We start from the raw sequence: 19,696 nt of genomic DNA on the forward strand, positions 1-19,696 counted from the left end.
ATGTTTTAGAGCTACAGCAACCAAAGGACAAAGGATTTACCTGCATAAGGTCGTCCTGCAAGTCTGAAAAAGAAGGAGAGCTCTGTTAGTCCAGCCATGCTGACTCTAAACGCAGCATGAAGGCAGCACCACGCGAAGAGCCTTTTTTACAGGATACACTCTGTAGGCCCTTAAATATGCCATGGATTAGGTATGGTTTTAGTATGGGGCGTCGGGGATGGCAGCTGAAGCAGCGATGGAGGTATTGAAAGAGAAGCTGAGACACAGATCCAAGTACCTGACAACCCTACTGTGTTTTGCATTACTAGCACCCTGTCGTTCAGAGTGGCATGAGCTGTTTGGAGACGGCGTTTGGCAACGGGGTCCACAACCTGTATAGCCAGGCCCTCTTTGCCTATGCTTATGGCTTAGCCGACAAAGAGGAACGATCTCAATTCTTCCTTGAGAAGCTGGACAAGGCAGCTACCAGAGATGGTAAGTGCAGCGTGGCCACGATACAGGCGGTGTGTGGAATGGCCTGTGGTACGATGTAAGCTATTCTGATGTCGTTTTTTCATTCCTTCTCCCCCGTTCCCGTTTCATACCTGCTATGCTACTGAATTTATCTCTATGCACTTCTCTGTCTGTCTCTTTTTGCTTCAGAAAAGATGGAGCTGTAGCTGAATTTGCTTAGAATTATGAAATAGGGTAGGTGGGGAGAGACCCTTGGAAGTCTCAGCCCAAGTTAGTGGATGATGGTACCGAGTTTCCCCATTAGCCTCTTCTGCCTGCTGAACAGGCCCAGTTCCCTTGAGTAGGTCATGTGCTCTGGTCCACGACTGCCTGAGCATCCTTCTGCTCCACTGCCTTCACTTCAACCCCTCTTTGACTTATGCAGCCCCCTTTTATTAATTCCCTTTCCATCCTTTCCTGTTTTCGTTTCTATCCTGGAACTACAACTTACCTAGTTCGGGACACTGATGGCTGAAGAAACTTTTGGGCCAAGGCAGAGAGGGAAGTGTATGCCTATCTCCTACGTCATACTGTAGGCAGTTATCCACCAAGTAACTTTTCCATTATTTTTACACCCCATTTTTCTCTTTTTAGGCGGCTCAGTTCATTGGCAGAGAGAAAATAAGCCACCAGCAGAACATTTCCCTGACTTCTATTCCCGTGCCCCTTCTGCTGAGATCGAAATGACCAGCTATGTGCTCCTGACTATGCTCAACAAAAACGAACTCACTCCAGAAGACTTGTCGTACGCTTCTCGCGTTGTGCACTGGCTTGTCAAACAACAGAACCCATACGGCGGTTTCTCCTCCAGCCAGGTAGCAACTGGGTGTGGTAAAAAGAAAGCTACTGGGAGCAGTCCAGCCTGCAAGCTGGAACTTGATAGTATGACATACCTTCCTGACTGCATTTTCGTTTGAATAGTATTTGATAAATAGTGTTCACGTAAGTCTCGTCGTCAGGGCACATCATGCTTTTCATGGGCAGCTTCATACCTGTTTTAGTCTTAGGAAGTGGGATTTACCTGAGTTTCAAGTTAACAGTAGACAGCAGTCACTGCTGCACGGCATTATCGCAGGTTTTCTGGGAGAATTCACATCTGTTGCCCTGGATCTTGCGTCTTGCCTCCTTAGCTCTTCGGGAAGTCCCTCTCCATTTCCCAGCAGTGACAAAGCATCGGGGAAATAGGTGCTGTGCTCATCTCGTGCACCATATTACAGCTGGGAATCTATTTAATTAGGAATCGTGTTGTTCTTTTCAGGACACTGTTGTTGCTCTCCAAGCTTTAGCCCAGTATGGATACCTCACCTTCTCTAAAAACAGTCTTAACACAGTCCAAGTCAACTTCGCGGAGTCCCCCAGTAAGACTTTCCAGGTGAACGATGAGAACCGCTTCTTACTGCAGCAGGCTTCCTTAGCCACTATTCCAGGGAATTACAGTGTGGAAGTGAATGGCACTGGCTGTGTCTATCTGCAGGTAAGCAAGCTGGAAACTCAGCACCACCCCTAACTAAGCAGGGGCTCGTCCGTACCTTGTTCCCCTCCATATCTCATGCCAAAGCCACAAGAGCCTGTGAGTTCGTGACCATCTCGCTTCCCATCTCTTTCAGACCACCCTGAGATACAACATCCATTTACCAAAAAAAGCTGCAGGATTTTCTCTCTCGGTACAGCTGGCCAATGTGTCCTGCACAAGCAGCTTCCCACCCAAGTTCGACCTTGTCCTCTCTGCCAGGTAACTTCCTCCTACTGACCTACCCCCTTGCGTCCACAGTTGGGTCAAGCATTCGAGGAAGGATGCTGCTGTGCATCTGCAGGAACACCAAGAGGGTTGTTGGGAACTGAAGATGTGATTCACTAGTCTCCTCCCCGTTCGCAGACCGGACTAACAGAACTTTTCTTGTTTTAGTTACGCAGGAAACCGCAAAGTCTCCAACATGGCTATTATTGACGTGAAGATGCTCTCGGGTTTTGTTCCCGTCAGATCTTCCCTGGAAAAGGTAAAGAATGGGAGCAAAGTGAAGGGTAAACCCAGAAAACATAGGAAGTTGACAAAAATAGTCTTTGATTAGCAAATTAGAGCCCCGTGGGAATTCTGCAAAGTCCCTGGGTGTAGCCTTGTGTGACACACTCTGTGTCTCAGACATGTAGCTCTTCGTCTGTTGAAGACAAATCTGTTGGGAGTTGCCAAATCCAGTAGCCCAACAGAGCTGGGACTGCTGCAGCCCACAGCAGGGCTGAGTGTCTGTTCCCTGTAGGCACACAGGCTGTACATACATGTACATACGTGTCTGCATACGTATGTACACGGCTGGCCAGAGACCAGCAGATGCAATATACACACACAGACAGCACAGATGGCCTTGTCCTGTTCCCCTTTCCGGCTGATCAGACTGAAAGCTCATTTGTGGAAAAGACAGATAAATAAATAAATGTATGTATCTGCCCTTTGAGCCCGTGTTGCTGCCCTTTGAGCCCGTGTTGCCATTCTTTTTCCTCCCAGTTGGACTTTATCCCTCCCTTTGTTGCTTCTACTTCTTCCCCTAAACATCCTGTTTCTTGAGTCCCAGCATCCTGCTCTCAGCCCCATGCCCCTGTAGGCAGCATTCCCCTTAAGTTAGGAGGGTGCTCCAGGGATGCTCTACTGTTGACTTGCCTGGTGGGTCTCACTCCCCAGCAATGGGGCTGGTCACTGCCCTGCGGGGAGCTGGGTCAGGGTGCTTCGGTGGCTCTGCTCAGCTCACTGGGGTTTCCCCACCTGCCCCGGTTCCTCTGTGCTCCTTCGTATTTGTGTGGATGAGCCTTTAATCCCATAACCTAGCAGAATCTACGTAAGAAATACTTATGCCATAGTTATCTTGCTCAAACAGACCTTTAGCAACATTATCCTCTTGACATGGTTATTCCTTCCTCTACAGCGCAGTTTAACAAAGAAGTGGTGTGTCTTGTTCTTCCTTTCTTACCCAGAGATTTGCTCACGATGATGACAATTGTGGGGAGAGCCTTGATAAGCACTTGATTTCAGTTCCTGTTGCAGTTTACGTTCTGCCATGGATGTGTTATCTTTAAGCCGTAAGCCTTAATCTTCAAGTAGGCAAAAAGAAGGATGCAATTCGTTGAGTCTACTCAGGGAGAGGTGCATTTATAACCATTCAGCATTTGAGGTCTGAATGTCTTTTTTGACTAGAACTGTATGAAATTCACGACTTTTCTTTTGGAGATATTTCCATTGTCATGTTACACTGTTTGGCATCCTACTCCGCTTTGTGTACTTTATATATACTCCTCTTTATAGGCATGGGAGAAAACACTTGGCTTATTTTTGTGTATATTTATTGTAAAATAATCTTGTTCCCACGCTTTTCTTAAAACTTTTTAAACTTTTTGTTTTGCAAATATACAATGCACCCGCAATGAGGCGGGTTGAGCTACAGAAGTGGTGGAGTAATTGTGAATTCTCACTGAAACGAGAGCATTCTTTAGTTAATGATAAAAGCCACACACTGCAAAGCTGACTGGTGAAACTGGTTTTCGTCGTGATTGGGTCGCACTCGTCAGGTTATGAAATGCTCAACTTGAATTTCTTGGTTTGGCCGCGAGACGTCAGGGTAGCACAAGAGGAGCATGGCAAGCACTTCAGCTCTCCAGCAGTACTATTGGAAGTCTCCCTGGCGAGCCTCCTGTACTAACCTTGCTCTCATTGGCCCAATTTACAGCTTCAGCGCCAGAATGCTGCTGTGGATCGTGTAGACATCAAGAACAACCACATCTTCTTCTACCTTCAGAAGGTAAGTTTGAGAGGCTTCTTTTTGGTTTTATTAAACTGGCGATTTAAACGAGATGAAAGATAACCTCATTAACAGCAGATTAGCAATATACATCTTAAAGATGTAAAGGGACTTCACACAGTTCAGCATCATATCTGTGTACACAGTAGTTGTATCTGCAGTGAAGAGATACACGTTTGTTACTGCTTTTTGTGAAGAATGCCATAGGGTTTAACAGCATTTCACAAACATAGCTAAGTTGGATTCCTTATTGCTAAAGTTCCCAGTCTACATCATATTCTTCAGCCTCTAAGTGATGCTTCTCATCAGTTCATCTGAGAGTGTTTTACAGGGAATCAGTATCATCCCTTCCCTTTTACAGAGAGTTTTCTGTATGAAAAGAATAGTCCTCCCACTTTGGTGACGTTAATAAAGGGAATGAGAAGGGCAAAAGATGAAAATCAAAACACAAGGGGTCTTAAAATACAAAGAAAAGGAGGAGAGAGGAAGCAAAAATCAATAGTAATAATATCTACTTCTCAAACACTAGTTTTTATTAGTTGGTCTCCAAGGATCTAATAGGGAAGACTGGAGTAAATATTCTGAATTCACAGAGAAGCTGAGATGTCGAAGTGAAAAGTTTATCCAGCCGTGTACCAGTGATGCAGAAAGTTCTCCAGAGCCTCTGTCCATAGCTCCATTCCTATAAGGAGCAAGACAAAAATAAGGACAAAGGGAGAAGAGAGCAGGGACACAGTCCCGGGCACAGAGGAGAAAGCTTGAAGCTGAGGAAGATAAGCAAGGAGGAAAGTTCGGGACATTTGGCTGCAGGAGTGTGGAATGAGGAACAGAACCCCTGGGGAGGATGGGCATCTTGACTTCAATGTGATTAAAGAGAGAAGTGGGGAGAAGACTCCTAGGGATGCAAAGGTGGGTTTAGTTGGGAAAAAGACAAGGAAAGAAACTGCCAGTGACTTTTAGTGAGAGGATGAATGCCGACGTGCTGAAGGCCTCAGTAACCACAGAATGGTTGGGGCAATTGGCAATGGAAATATGACAAGGAAGAAATAAAAGAGCACAGAATTCTAGCAACAAAACATATATAACAGCAGCTTTTCACAATTATATGGTTTGACATCGAGTTCACAGTCTGGCGAGAGTTGTAGAAAGGCACTTAGTCACCCGGTCTGACCCAGAAATACATCTGTTCAACCTTAGCCTCACGGGTAGATGTGAAATGAGAGAGTCTGATGCATTGTCATGCCTTGCCATTTCCAGGTGTCCCAGAGGGAAATCAGCTTCTCTTTCAGCGTGGAGCAAAGCCTGCCTGTCTCAGATATCAAACCGGTGCCAGTACATGTGTACGATTACTACGAAACAGGTGGGTGGCCTCAGCAGGCTGGAGCAGAACCTCTGAAGTCCAAGTATTGATCTTGGCATTTGCAGGGCGCAGACAGTGGATTTTTACCTTGCCTCCTCTGTGCCAGCTTCTCCTCACTTTGCTGCGTTTGACTTTGTTTCTCAGGAGTGCCAAATGGAGAGCAAGCAAGCAATTCTGCTGCGTTTGATGACTGACCTGCAAAGGGTTTGCAGAAGCATAGACCATTTCTGCCCCCCTCCGACTCCATTTCTTGCTTCATTTTAGTATAAAGCAGATCAGAAAGTTGTACATCAGGAGCTGCTTTCTTACAAACTACATACAGAAGTGGGGTTCCACTTTCTTTCTACAGTTTGCACATGATGGCTAAAATCAGTAACTCAAAGGCAGCAGTGCTCCTGACTTCCCTCATCTGGCTTGGCTTGTATTTTTGCTTTATATGGGCATAGTAGGCTACAGGTAAAGAACTATTCCATAGTGGGATTTAAATACGTAAGTAGGAATGACAGTCCCACTGAACCCAACAGGAGCTTAAGCACCTAACTGGAAAACTAAGTGCCTGACCACCTTTCTCGACCTGGCCTCGAGGAACTAAAATTGCATCAGACATTTACCCAGTTGTGGAATTGGTGTTATCAAACCTGTGGCTTGGGTTCCCCCATGCTTTTCTCAAGCTTGGCACCACCTTTGGGAGCTGCATCCTAGCAGCTGAGCAGCAGTATCCGGAGAATTGACCCTGGAGTGCGTGTTCTGCCACCTGAGCTACATCTGGTGTGGTCACAGCAATGACGTGTCCTGACATACAGGTCCAGGGGAGTGCACTGGGCTCTGACTGTGCACCCTTGCACCTGGACAACAGGCAGACTACCACAAAATCTATCAAATGTTTCCTGGTTCATAATGTGTTAATCACAGGTGCACAAGGACTGGGGTCAGAATGATTTCTCACTCTCATGCACATGTCATCTTCCTTTCTTCTTTCCAGATGAATATGCCCTCGCAGAATACGGAACACCCTGCTCCCCGCCTTCCAGCTGAAGTCAGATATGTGCCAGAAGAAGCAACGGTTCAGAAGATATCAGGCAAGCGTTTGTAGAGGAAGAAGAGGATAAAGGACTTGGTTGGTTTTGGGAGGGCAATGAAAAGCACTCAAAAGCATAAGGAATAAGCAAATCCCAAATTACACTAGATCAGAATGACCCATTCTGGTCCACACTCCACAAGAGCTTGGGGTCAGTGTGGACTGGAAATTCCAGATAAAGTGCTTGTCCTAACAAGGGATAGTTGCACAAGATCGTAGAATCACAGACTGGTTTGGGTTGGAAGGGACCTCAAAGATCGTGTAATTCGAACCCCCCTGCCATGGGCAGGGACACCTTCCACTACACCAGGTTGCCCAAAGCCTCATCCAACCTGGCCTTGAAGATACTGTGCAACTGCTAAGCCTGACCATTTGTCTTTTTGGAAATCCATGACATATATTCCAATGGGAGCTTTGTATGAAGGTAAAGTCCTGAAACGTGTATTCTTGGCCACAAATTCCTCTTGAGAAATCCAAGATTAGGAGGATCATCTGCTGCTGCTGCTTCTTCTGTAGATTTTATTTGTCTTGGTCTTTCCATTTATCCTGAAGGAAGATTCTGAAGAAACGACTTTGATCCTCACCTTTTTCAGTGACTGAACTGAATCATTTACAGATGTCAGAATTCTAGTCACAGGAAGACAACATTTATGCAGTTTTTGCCTCTATTTAGAAAGAAGGATTTTCTTCAGATCAATCTCTCATATTTTACTCTTTGTAATAAAACCTTCTCATTGGCAATGCTATTTGTCCCAGTCTCCACTCCATATTGTATCTAGAACTGTGTTGGCAGCTCAGCTCTGTGAGACACGTGCTACAGGTCTTGAGAGCTTTCACAGAAAGCTGAGCAGACAAGGTCTCAGCACTGCCCTCCTGCCCCCACCTACCTTCTCCCATCACAGCCCTGTCTCTGTGTGTGCTCAGTGGCTCCTGCTCGGGGTCATAGCTGCGGTCTCCAGTTTAACGTGTGACAAGTCTTGGGGCTCCCCCTCTGTCCCTGCAAAACCCCGGTAACAGCATGAGCCTCCCTTTCCATTGGTATCATTTCCCTGCTGCTGTTTATGGACCTAAAGACCATGTCCTGACCCAGCTTGACAAAGGCCGAGAGGTCTGGTCCCTGACTGCTCAGCTCACAGAAGTGGCAATGGGAGTATGTCTTGTCTAACCTGTGACAGCCTTGCTTTCCAAATGCTGGGTAGTAGCTAGAGTGAGGAACAGTCTCAACTGTGACGTTTCTAGTCATGTGAAAGTCCCTCTTTTTCTTCTGCTTGGCCATCCCTTTGTATTTCCTCACACGTCCTATGAAGCTGTCGTTGTTCGCAGTCGGAGCTGTGCTCTGAAGCCATCAAGCACGTACAAATAACTCAGTTTGCCAAACATTTGAACATCTCTCCCCGCAAGGTCCCAGTATCTGCTGGGTCTCTAATTTCAGCTGTTTCCACAGTCTTCTCTGTGAAGATGGTTTCGTATACTGAGACCAAAGAGTAGCTCTGGGTGTGTCCCAGCTGCCTCTGCTTGGTCATGCATCAACAGACACAGACAAATCCAAAGCCTTCTGCCCAAATCTGGATGGGGAAAAGATGAACAAGCTGAGATCTGGAGGTTAACTGGCCAATTTAGACATGTCCATAGTCTACTTCACCATCAGCTACTCTGACTCTTGGGTCAAGTCACCCACAGACTTGGGTCTTCTCTCTGAAAAGACAGGGGCCTTCACAAATGATGTGTATCACAGACAAAAGTTCTTACCATTGGATAGCTGGCCCAGTGGAGGCACAAGCACATATAAAAACCATCAGGAGTCTCTTCTTGGGTGCCTTTCATGTGTGTTTGGAGAAAACCTGAGATAGGGGAAGAGGTTCTGCAGATCAGCCAGCAGAAGGGTGTTCAGCTTGAGAGCAGCACTGGGGTCCAGGTGAAAAAGCAGACTTCAGCAATTTAGTGACTCTAGGACTCGGGAAACCGTGGGAAGCGGCTGGACAGTTACTCCAAACAGCTGAGGAATTGGGCATAGGACCCTAAGGCACTTTGTGAATTTAGATTCTGGATGCTGTGTGCTAAATGCGTCAACACCCTCAAGAACCTGACCTCATGCTCTGACATCTCTCAGCTTTCCGAGATGATGCCACCTGGCATTTGGAAGCACCAGGCACGTAGCAGCTTCTCATGCGGTAGCCCTGTGCATGCAGGTGAGCCCCAAGGTGCACTTTGATGCATAAAACAACATCTACGAGCGCATGTCATGCGTCAGTACTTCTGAGTACTCTCCTTACGGTGGACAGAATTATGGGACTGGAGCTCTCTGCTTTCTTTGGGTTGCTTTTAAGCTTTGCTTTATTGAGGGACAGGAGTAACTTCTTCCCTGACAATTCTGTTGGAAATCCATGCAGTGTGATGGACGAGAGTTTGTACCTTTTGAAAAAAGAATGACGTTTTGAGAAAAGGATGTCGTGAGGTGAGTGGCTTTCATGTCTTCCTGCTCTGCTCAAAACCTGGAGGTCCTGTTCCTAGCATTTCTGTTCCCATCAGCAGCACCCGCAAGCATAATGCTTGACCCAAAAAGTCACACTGAAAGCAGTGTTTTCATGTTTGCATGAGACCTGTGGGTGACTTCCATAGAATCATAGATAACCATAGAGTGGTTTGGGCTGGAAGAGACCTCAAAGATCATCCAGTTCCAACCCCCCTGCCATGGGCAGGGACACCCTTCACTACACCAGGTTGTCCAAAGCCCCATCTAGCCTGGCCCTGAACACTGCCAGGGAAGGGAGAAGCCACAACTTCTCTGGGCAACCTGCTCCAGCACCCCACCAGCCTCAGAGGGAAGAATTTCTTCCTTAGATCTCATCAAAATCTCCCCTCTTTCAGTTCAAAGCCATTTAAACCTGGGATGACCTGCAGGTCCCCAGCCTGCAGGCACGCACCGGGCCAGCACTGATGCCGCCTTTCACAGGCTCTTATCCATGAGAAGCATAGAGGATCGCATGTCCCTCCAGTTCCCTCCTTCCTTTGCGCATGTGGGAACTTCTCTGGTCTGTGTTTGGTTCCAGGTGATGGCATTGGCAGTGCTCATCCAGCTTCTCAGCTGGATCCTGGTTACGAGCTTTGGGAGCATCTCGGAGGTAAGTTGCCAATGTCTGTCTGCTCGAGGGAATAAACGCTGACGTTTCAATAGGTTATTCATGTCCAGTTTTACCTACGATCCTCGTAAGGCCTTCCAAGAGCTTTCTGTGCCTTGGGGGCATTGCACAGGTCGGTCACGAGTATTTCCTTACCTGAAGAGCTGCTGGGTCTTGGTAAAAAGTCACCCCTGTTCCTTTTTAGGTGTGGGAACTTGCACCTTGGTACGTGCCCCGTGTCGTCACCTCACCCCCTTCCAGTCGCTGCCGAGGCAGAAGTAGATCACACCATGCAGTGGAAACTGTTGTTTGATTCCCCGTTTGGTTCCTGCAGCCCACATTGGTCAAGACGCTCCGTGGAATCCTGTTCCTGAGCCTGGAGGGACTCCCAGCAGTAAGTAGTCAGTCTTCATTTCTTACTGACCTCTTGTATTTGTTAGTGTTCGGTTTGTTATTTGGTCATACTTTGTTGTGACAGTTCAGCCTTCCAGGGGCCAGCAGGCTCTTCTCCACCAGAATCGTGAACGATCGTTTTTCCCTCGGGTCCTACATGCTCCCAGTCTAGTGTAGGCTTTCTTTGTGGGTGTGAGAGGTCTCCTGGCAAGAAGGCCCTATGTTTGTCCATCTGGTCTCTGAGGGGTGTTGCACATGGCCTGCAGAGAGCAGTTTGAAAGCTGCCAGGTCCCAGCCAAGAGGTCACCAGCCCCTTCTGCAGCTCTGAAAGTCCTGACTGGTGTCTGGGTGCCATGCTGTTGCCTGACCCCCTTCCAGCCACAGCAGATGGCTGTGGGAGAGGTGGGTCACAACACGCAATGGAAACGTTTTTGACCTCTGCTTGATTACAGCCGTCCCTGCAGGCAGCGGCTACTTGACTGCTCAACTGGACTCTGTCCGTGAGCCTCACGGCCATCCCACAGCTCAGTTCCTTGAACGAACGAGCGTTTGCATTTTCATTTTGTGCTCCTGTGAAATTCAGCTTCCTCCTTTCTTGGCTGATGCTCGGGCACTCATAAGAGGGAATGGGTCGCTACACAGGCTGAGGAATCAGCTATGATTCTGAAGATGCTAAGGTGCTGAGCTGCTTTTCAGTGACCCCAGGCTCCCCCTTGCTCTCCCATCCCTGTCAGCAGAAAAGGTGGTGTGAGCTTCAAGAGGGGTTGGTCAGGCTGGTTCAATCCACCTTCTTCAGCTGTGTACACTCAGCGAAACAAAAGCTTTTGTTTAATGCCATTCCAGGGAATGGCCAACTTCAAGCCTGCTCAGATGGAAACTGATATGAAATGCAGATTCTTTCAAAAGCACAGCATTTAAATTTTGCTACAAATTTCCAAAACACTGGGCTGAGAGGGAGTGGCTGGGACAATGCCTGTGGTATCCAGCAAAATCTGCGTTTTATAGCCTTCTTGAACCTCTGTAGCTCTCTTAATTCCAGCACAACACTTTTTTTTTTTTTTCATGGAGCTTGCATCATGTGAAGTTGTTGGTGCAGGAGCTCAGGAGTTTGCTTAACCTCAATGTAATGCAAGTCAGACAAGTTGAACGATGTCCCACACCTTCATTGCATTGAGATTTTAATTTTATTTGTCTGCCAGAGGTAAAAAGAGAGCTTAAAGGCTGTTTGGCCTGTGTTCGCTGTGACATGTCTGTATATATTTCTCTAACTCATGCAGTAAATTTGAGAAATTTGGCCACTTCCATGTTATGCTGTTTCACATTCTTCCCCCTTACATGTCACTACCTAAGATATTTTACTTAGAATTGATTTATGAGCTCCGTAAGCCTTGATTTTTTAAATTATGCAAAAAATGAGACATTGCACAGGCCACTCCAGCAGAAAGCTGTCACGCACAAGCATTGACGCCTTGTGATCGTTCAGTCACTTGCACACTATGGTTTCTTTCCTGACTTGGTCTCTACGCAGCTGAACCACCCAACCCCTAGCATCGCCGTGCCGAAGGGGTACTCCTTCCTTTGGAAAGAACTGATGAAATTCTTAACTGAAGTGGTGAAGAATAGGCAAAAGATGCAGAGCAGGTACAGAAGAAACGTCTAGAAAAGCCACGTAAGCCTGAGAGATCAATTTGAGGGTGCGGGAGGGTTCTCACTTTTGATGTTTCAGACAAGTCAGGAAAGTCATGTTGACGTTGTCTTTTTCCACAAGCAGAGGATGCAGCTTTTGAGTTCTATCTCAGCCAGTAGATAAAAAGGCTCGTTTCCATGTTCCTTGCAGTCTAGGTCCTGCAACAACACCTGTGAAGACCTCTTTTCCACCTAAAGCTCTGGGAAGGTGCAGTAATCTTCACCACTCTTTGAGACTGCAATAAATACACGAAAGCCTGAGCCAAAGGATTTTCTTGTTAAAATTCCGGATGAAAAGATGTAACAATTGACAGGAACTTCAGAGGCTGAGATTTAGGGTCATGTGAATCAGACAAAGTGGTTAAGGGTCACCTCCTGTCTCCAAAAATGACAAACATTTTCTTATTACATGCCAAATACAATATGTTAAAGCTCAGTTCTTTAGTTTGAACACAGGCACTAGCGTTCTGAGTATTTATATTTTCCTATAAAAAACAAGTCCTTGAAATGATCTGAGTATTTAAAAGCCTAAATAATAGTCTGATCCTTCTAGAAGCAACATCTGCTTGCCAGGTGAGACTTTAGGAAATGCCTCCAACCCAGAGACCAGCAGCATGAAACCTTCCGCACCTTGTGGAAGCTCTTGGTCGGTGCTGGAGGCTCTGCTGAACTCGTGGCCAATAGGTTTGCCCTGCTCAATAGCCTGTCCCAGAGCAAACACATCAGCATTACTTGCTCTGTTTCACCCTGCTTGATTTCTGCAACTTGTCTCCAACAATTATGCTGCAGTTTTTCTTTCCTTTAACCTTTGTCGCTTGCCGTAGTCATCTATCACGACTGTTTTCATTGTTATCTCATGATTTTTTTCATTCTTCTTGACACTTGGTTTGGTTGATTGTGAATGCTTGGAGGGGATTCAGTGACTTAGCATTGTTTGAGTTACGCTCCTGCTGTTTTTACCTCAAACAAACAGCAATGACACGGACTAGTATGATCGGAGACGTGATCCTGCAAACAGTGGGAATAGCGAAACCAGACCTGGCCACCCTAGCTTTCGTATTTATGTAGCCCAGGAAGACTAGGTGAAACTTAGGAAGAAGACACAGAGCACTGAAACTAAATAAAATGATCTGGGGTAGATTCTTGCTTGATTCTTGGATGTATCTGGCTCTTATCTTTGATTATCAGAAGAGGACCACCCTGGCAGAAAGTGGTAGAGTGAATTGCCAAAGGTATTCAGAAAAGTTTCAACCTTGTCAACCGTTTCAGTAACAAGCTGGTCACTCTGTTCTGATGTTAGGTGCGTTTCTGAAAGCATGTTTCATGATTTGTAGTCAGTCTTGGACACAAGCTATGACTAGCAGGCTTGCTAAATAATTCTTTTCAAACTAATTTCAGACTTTTTCTGGTGTGATGGGGTTACCTGAACCTTTTCTGTCTCTTCCAGGAATATAAAGTCCTGCCAGTGTCAGCGGAGGGCTCACAAAATAACTTAAAAGAACTACAAGCCTGTTGGTGTGTACAACAAGAAAAAAAAAAAAAAAGAATGACTGAAAACCAGCACAAAGGGGAGCCAGAAGAATCAAGAAACCGGCAAAGTCCAAAGTGTTATGTTGAGGCTGAGGCCTTGCGTGCTGGAAGCTATAAAGAGAGCATCTATGGGGGAATCTAGAGTGTCCAGATGCTCCTGCGTTTTGTTTTTGTCAGATGAAGCAAGAAGATTCACTGTGGCTTTACTTTTTTATCCTGACTGTATCGTTAACGAAGGACCGTTAGAGTGTTCCGATGCCCCAGCAGTTCCTCGGTGCAGCCGGAGTGCCGATCACGCAGACTGTCTGTTCGGCACAGCTCCAGGGAGGTGCCTCTCACCGGCCGGCCGCTGTGCCCGTCCACTTCCAGAGCCTGGATCCCACTGAAGCCAGTGTGAATCTTCCTTTCCACTTCCCTGGGTTTTGGCAGGATTCGGAGTCGTCTGAGCCTCTGCACGGGACTGGCAGGACCCACGGTTCTGCTGTCACAGCCAAAGGTGCCATCAGGTTTTGTTCCCAATTGCTCTGTCTTGAGAAGGAGGTCAGCTGAGTCAGGTTGTTTTAGTCTGATTGCTAGAGTTAGGAAGATGCTCAGGAACCTTAAAACTACCATAATCGATCTTCCCTTTAACTTCCAGTGTGAGAAAAGGTCATCCATCTGCTTCCATTTCTTCCAGCAGTTCCTATGGGATCCATCTGCTGCCCTCCATAGGAATGTGACAGGAGAGACTCTGGAGGTGTGAACTGCCAGGACTCCACCACTGCTTCCCATAATAGCAAAGGGCTTGTGCTCCTGTGGGGCTAGCAACTAGGGGTGACATTAGACACAGATGTGACACCCCAGTCACCCCCTCATCTCCACCCAGTGCTCTCCAGCAGACGGTTTTGCCTATCACTGGTCATTTATGAGGCAGTAGCCTTGAAAAACACCTAGTTCTTTACAAGGAAAAACTACACAATGAGGACTTTCCCCGACTCCCTGTTTCCCTGAGGCTGGTTTGTTTGCCCTGAGCTGACTGGGAAACCTCAACTGTTTAGAAGGATAATAGAAGATAATAACGAATGACAGCTCTTCATCAAGGACACGTCCTCCAGCTTGTTCTGTCCAGTGCTCAGCAGTTCAATATGCAGCTGAAGACTACGTTGTCACTGGAGATGAAGCAGAAATAGCCTTTACGTGTGCAGAATGAATCCAAAAAACTTTTCAGGCATAAGGTCAAGGGGTTGAAGGCACAAAAAGGCTCTCCCTAGGGGGCATCCTTGAAGTAGCGCAATTAATATACTGGGTAACACAAGAGCATTGTTGTGCTGCCAAGTAGATAATAACAACAGATAAAGGGGGACAAAGCTGCAGGCCCTGAATAGCGTTTGCACGCCTCCCAGAATGTGTCTGGAACAAGTTCCATTTCTGGTGTGTCGTGGTGGAAAGAAAAACCCTTTGCTACAACAACAAAAACAAGGATTTAGAAGGTAGATACCGGTCAACGGCAGAAAGCTCAAAGCGATAGCCTCGTGCTCGCAAAGGGACTGTGGCCTCCAGCGTTTGGTGTTACCAGCCAGTTGTGAGAACCTCCTGAGTCCACGCTCTTTTGCACATTCCAGCCCTAGCAATGTCCTGGCTACACAGAAGACAGGCTTGCAAGAAATAAGAGGAGGCAGCACCTGCTCTTAAAGATGTAAATCTCATTTCTCAGATTCATCTTCTGTGAACTCTTGGTTCTGAAAACATCGTTTTACAGCCTTGCAGTGGCTCCACCGAGATCCACACTTCCCTTCCCAGAGCAGCTGAAACAACCATACAGCATTTCCCCAAAACATATGTCTGAGAAACGAAGCGGAAAGCCTGGCAAAGCAGTATTTCGTTGGGCCCAGGTCCATACCACAAAGCTGCCTTCCTGTAGCCACATCCGAAGAAACACGTGAAGACAAGAAATTAAGAAGAAGGCTTTCCACAAAGCAGAGAAAGGCCATTGCGACATGAAAGCCTCAGACAGCTGCTCCTTTCTGCCGGTGACTGGCACAAGCTGTCACCCAAACTTAAATGCTTCTACCTGCAGAAGTTACAGCTCAGAAGAGAGCAGAGTTGTGCGTAGCTGTGGAATGGAAGCAGAAGGTAAGGATTTTCCTCAGAGGCTGGAAGGTCAGAGGATGGGTTTGACGGTCTTCTGCATGCTAGAGATGGCTGGTTTAGCCCCAGGTTCCTTTCTGGTAGCCTGGAGAGCAAATGCATGGCAACATCATGGGCAGCTCGTGTCAGCTTTTGGTAGACGAGATGGTTTCTCTGTACCAGCTGTGAGCTGACTGCCAGCACGGGAGGTTTAGGGAGGGAGCTTGCGACCAGCCTAGTTGTCTCAGCAGAAGAGAGGGCTTAACTAGCTAGACTTTTGGAATTACATGTCGAATGTTTCCCCCTTGATACCTCTTGTTAAATATTTTCTTTTCCCCCTCTGATAAAACTTGATTTACATTTGCAAGTATGAAGAATGAACTTACTAAGTGCCAGAGATGTTTTGTGGGGCTCGTTCAGGTGTTTTATTAGTAACTCTTTACGTTTGAACCCAACCTTTGCAGCTGCCTCTCGCGAGCAAGCAGAACGGAGGGTTGGACGATCCTGGGTCCGGCCCGTACGAGGACAGTGAAAGAGCAAAGCACTCCCAAAAGAAGCACGGACTAACTCGATGGCCTGACTGTGCCACTGCGTTTACAGCCCAGCCCGCTCTGCCAGGTAAGCTGTGTATTTGCATCATTCCATCATTTTACCAGTATCCACTCCTTACGCGGGTGCAGTGGCACCAGTCACATCCCAGCTTCACTCACCTTTCGCTGGCTCATTCGCCACCAAAAGTGCACAGCAAAGACAGCCCCAGTACTTTAGCTCGCACACAGCTATTCCTGCTCAGACCTCAGCCTCGTCACTCAGGAGGATCACAGAATCATAGAATCATAGAATGGTTTGGGCTGGAAGGGACCTCAAAGATCATCTAGTTCCAACCCCCCTGCCGTGGGCAGGGACACCCTCCACTACACCAGGTTGCCCAAAGCCTCATCCAACCTGGCCTGGAACACTTCCAGGGATGGGGCAGCCACAGCTTCTCTGGGCATAATAAAGGATAAAGGTCTCAGTTTGGAAAATGGGTTCTGGATGACCCATCCGTGCTCACATGGGTCACTGGCATAACAGAATCCTTGCGACTGGCTGACCTTGGCATACCACCTATTACACTACTGCCTTTGCCAGGAGCGAAAACATCACAGACCACTGAAATAAGCTGCAGCCCTCTCCTCCTCAGCCCCTTTTTGTGGAAAGAAATTCCATCGCTCATCAAAATCCCTGCAAGTTGTGACTATTCCTCCAGGGATATTCTTATTTTCTGTAATGAGCTGACTGTCCTCTTAACTTGCAGAGCTGCTAGAGAACTTTGCCAGGGCCCGCACGTCCTAGAACAATAAAAGAACCCTCGCATGCTTGACTGGAGACCCTTTTGACCAGGCAGGACTTTACCTGTAGTTACCATGTTTCGGCATTGTTCCCCAACCACCTGGGCCAAACCAAGCGTTTCGACCTTTACTATGCCTAAGCAAATTGTCACAATCTAATCTGCTTAAGGAGGGTTTTGTAGGAAGAAGCCATACTCGAAGTCACAGATCACTTCAGTGCTTTCCAATTAATTTTTGTAGCTGTAATGACCGAGTTTCTTTGCATTCATCCTCCTTTGAATGCAGCAATTAAGCCATTTGCAAGAAAGGTGTCAGTGTCTACGCTGCAGAGATATGGCTACAGCCCCTGCAGACGTACCCAACTTGGCTTCAGACTGCCAGCAAGGCAACCATGGAACTCCTCCAACGGGCTTTGCCAGAGGTCGTGCCACTGCCTGCCGCAGTGCCCAGCTAGCTAGCCCAGAGCTGCTCTGCCAGGCTGGGCAAACTCCCACCAGTAACCACGCTCCTCTCCTCCACTGCTCCCATTAAGCACTAAGAATGGGTGGGTAGAGACAGTAAACTGTACGAGTAAGGAGTACCACCATAATGAAATGAAACATGAGCAGCTACAAATACTGCAAAGAAAAAAAAAGAGAAAATATGGAGCTCTGGAGGCTACTGGCATTTTCCTAGAGCTGTTTTATGACTCCCACAGGAAAGAAATAGGGCTCTTTGCAATAATAGTGAATGAAATTTGAGGTCAGGTCATTCCTTGACACAGAAATCACTGTGACCAGTTCTCTATGTAGAAAATTTTGCAGCTGAGTGGTATTACTGTAGTCTGTCATAATAAGACAGCTTTTATTTGTATAGATAAGCTTTTACTGATAGAACATATCCAGTGCCTCAAATAAACCAAACACAACCATAAAGGCACAATTTTTACAGTCCAACTATGCTGTTGAAGTGGCAGAAAACTATCTATACCCAGCTGGTGGGTGGTTTCTTCACAAAGTTAACTAAATCCATCAGCTTGTTCTGCTGTTGCCAAGGCAAACAAAATGGATAGGATTTGTTAAACAAAGTGGATAGGCTTTGAAGAGCAAGGAGATTCAGTCCCCCAAAAAAACCCCACACAAACAAAAAAAGCCAAAACCAAAACAAACCAGAAAAAACAAACGTTGATAGTTTTGTAAATATCTGTGCTGAAAGCAACCTTTTTGTTGTATCAAGTGGAATGTTGTTTCATTTTCCTGTGAAAAACAAATGATCACGTTACAGCCAAGAAGATGGGCTGACTTTTATTGTGATTCCTTTATTGTGATATTGTGTAATTTCCTTTATTGTGATAAAGTTTAGTGACTTGTTTTCACCCAGGGTATTCAGTTGATTGCAAATATGTTAGTCCAATAACTTCTCTATTGCAGATAATTGCATTTCTCGTTTGCTTATTTCACTGCTAGATGCACCTTCTCCATTCTGGTTAGCGGAAACCTCAAACCAGTGCGGTGAGTTATTTGGGTGTAGGATGCTTGGATCATTTTTGGCTTGCATTTGGCTAACATTCAGAAGGCATATATGCCCAGAAGACATTGTGGCTAGTACCAGTTCTTGGAGATTGCGTGTGCAACAACAGCACACCGCAGAGACACCTCTGGGGGACCGCCTATTGGTGCTGCCCTCTTCCAGTTTCGTACGGTTTGATATTTCTGTGAAAATTTGAAGACATAAAGGAAGAAAGTTTTTCAAAGCTGCCCTGTGTGGCAGGTGCTACCATTCCCTGTGTTACACACGAGCAAGAAGCAAGACGAGACAGTCTCACAAGCTGTCAGGAGAGTAGCGAGAAGCATGCTCCCGTGCAGCGACTCTGCCTTTGAAGCTGTATCTCTCTGGCTTCAGGTCTACAAAATTTAACCGTGTTGATAGCACGCAGTGGGGGGTTGACCCCAGCCAGCAGCCGAGCACCTACCTTACCTTTCGCTCGCTGCTCTTTTCCAGGGGATAGGGGGATAGAAGGAAGGCAAAAAGACTCATGAGTTGAGATGAAGATGATTTTATAAGGAAAGCAAAAGGTGCATGTGAAAGAGAAGCTAAAAGAGGAATTTATTTGCTACTTCCCATTGGCAGGCAGATGTCCAGCCACTTACTGAGAAGCAGGGCCTCAGTACGCGTAGCGGTTGCTTCGGAAGGCAAACGCCATAACCATGATTGTCCCCCCCTCCTCCTCCTCCTTTCACCCACCTGTTATTGCTGAGCATGATGTCATATGGCATGGGAGGGATATCCCTTTGGTCAGTTTGGGTCAGCTGTCCCAGCCGTGTCCCCTCCCAGCCTCTTGCCCACCCCCAGCCTGCTGGCTTTTGATGGGAGGCTGGGGAGGGAGGAAGCTCTGGCGCTGTACGAGCACTGCCCTGGCCGTAGCCGGAACGCTGGTGTGCCACGAGCACCGTTCTGGCCACAAACGCAAAGCACGGCACACACAGGCTGCTCTCAAGAAAGCTGACTTTGTGACTTCATCCCAGCCAGACCCAGTATCGATATGAATGGGAAAAATTCAATTACAGTTATCAAACAACTGTTTTCTAGCTTTGCTTTTCTTCTGGGGAGTAGAGCAGAGTGCTTTATTTTCTCTTGAGAGCACAAGAGAACAAAAGGAGGAGGTAATTCTTCTTTATCCTAAAATGAGGTCTATGACTGAAAGCAGATTTTTTTTTTTTCCTCCTAAGAAAGACGAATTAGCTTCCCTAAAGTTGTAAAAACTAGAAACCTGGGCACTAACAAATTTATATGGACCCCTTGACTGGCTAATTTCAAGCTGAAATGAATCAAGCTTC

At 46.7% G+C, this 19,696-nt stretch overlaps 2 protein-coding genes across 3 annotated transcripts in view; one reads left to right on the forward strand and one right to left on the reverse strand.

Moving 5' to 3' along the window:
• Nucleotides 1-6,672, forward strand: part of LOC104369814 (ovostatin) — a 30,870-nt gene extending 24,198 nt beyond the window's left edge. For both annotated transcript variants that reach the window (XM_086610666.1, XM_086610667.1), the window contains 8 exons: nucleotides 309-474; nucleotides 1,087-1,307; nucleotides 1,751-1,966; nucleotides 2,100-2,224; nucleotides 2,399-2,489; nucleotides 4,206-4,277; nucleotides 5,535-5,637; nucleotides 6,620-6,672. In XM_086610666.1, coding sequence (XP_086466792.1) covers nucleotides 309-474; nucleotides 1,087-1,307; nucleotides 1,751-1,966; nucleotides 2,100-2,224; nucleotides 2,399-2,489; nucleotides 4,206-4,277; nucleotides 5,535-5,637; nucleotides 6,620-6,672 — 1,047 coding nt within the window. The remainder of the gene's footprint in view (nucleotides 1-308; nucleotides 475-1,086; nucleotides 1,308-1,750; nucleotides 1,967-2,099; nucleotides 2,225-2,398; nucleotides 2,490-4,205; nucleotides 4,278-5,534; nucleotides 5,638-6,619) is intronic.
• Nucleotides 1-19,696, reverse strand: part of LOC104374622 (alpha-2-macroglobulin-like) — a 416,004-nt gene that overhangs the window by 283,575 nt on the left and 112,733 nt on the right.

The sequence above is a fragment of the Tauraco erythrolophus genome, chromosome 4 (genome assembly GCF_009769465.1).
Source record: "Tauraco erythrolophus isolate bTauEry1 chromosome 4, bTauEry1.pri, whole genome shotgun sequence".
Lineage (NCBI taxonomy): Eukaryota > Metazoa > Chordata > Aves > Musophagiformes > Musophagidae > Tauraco > Tauraco erythrolophus.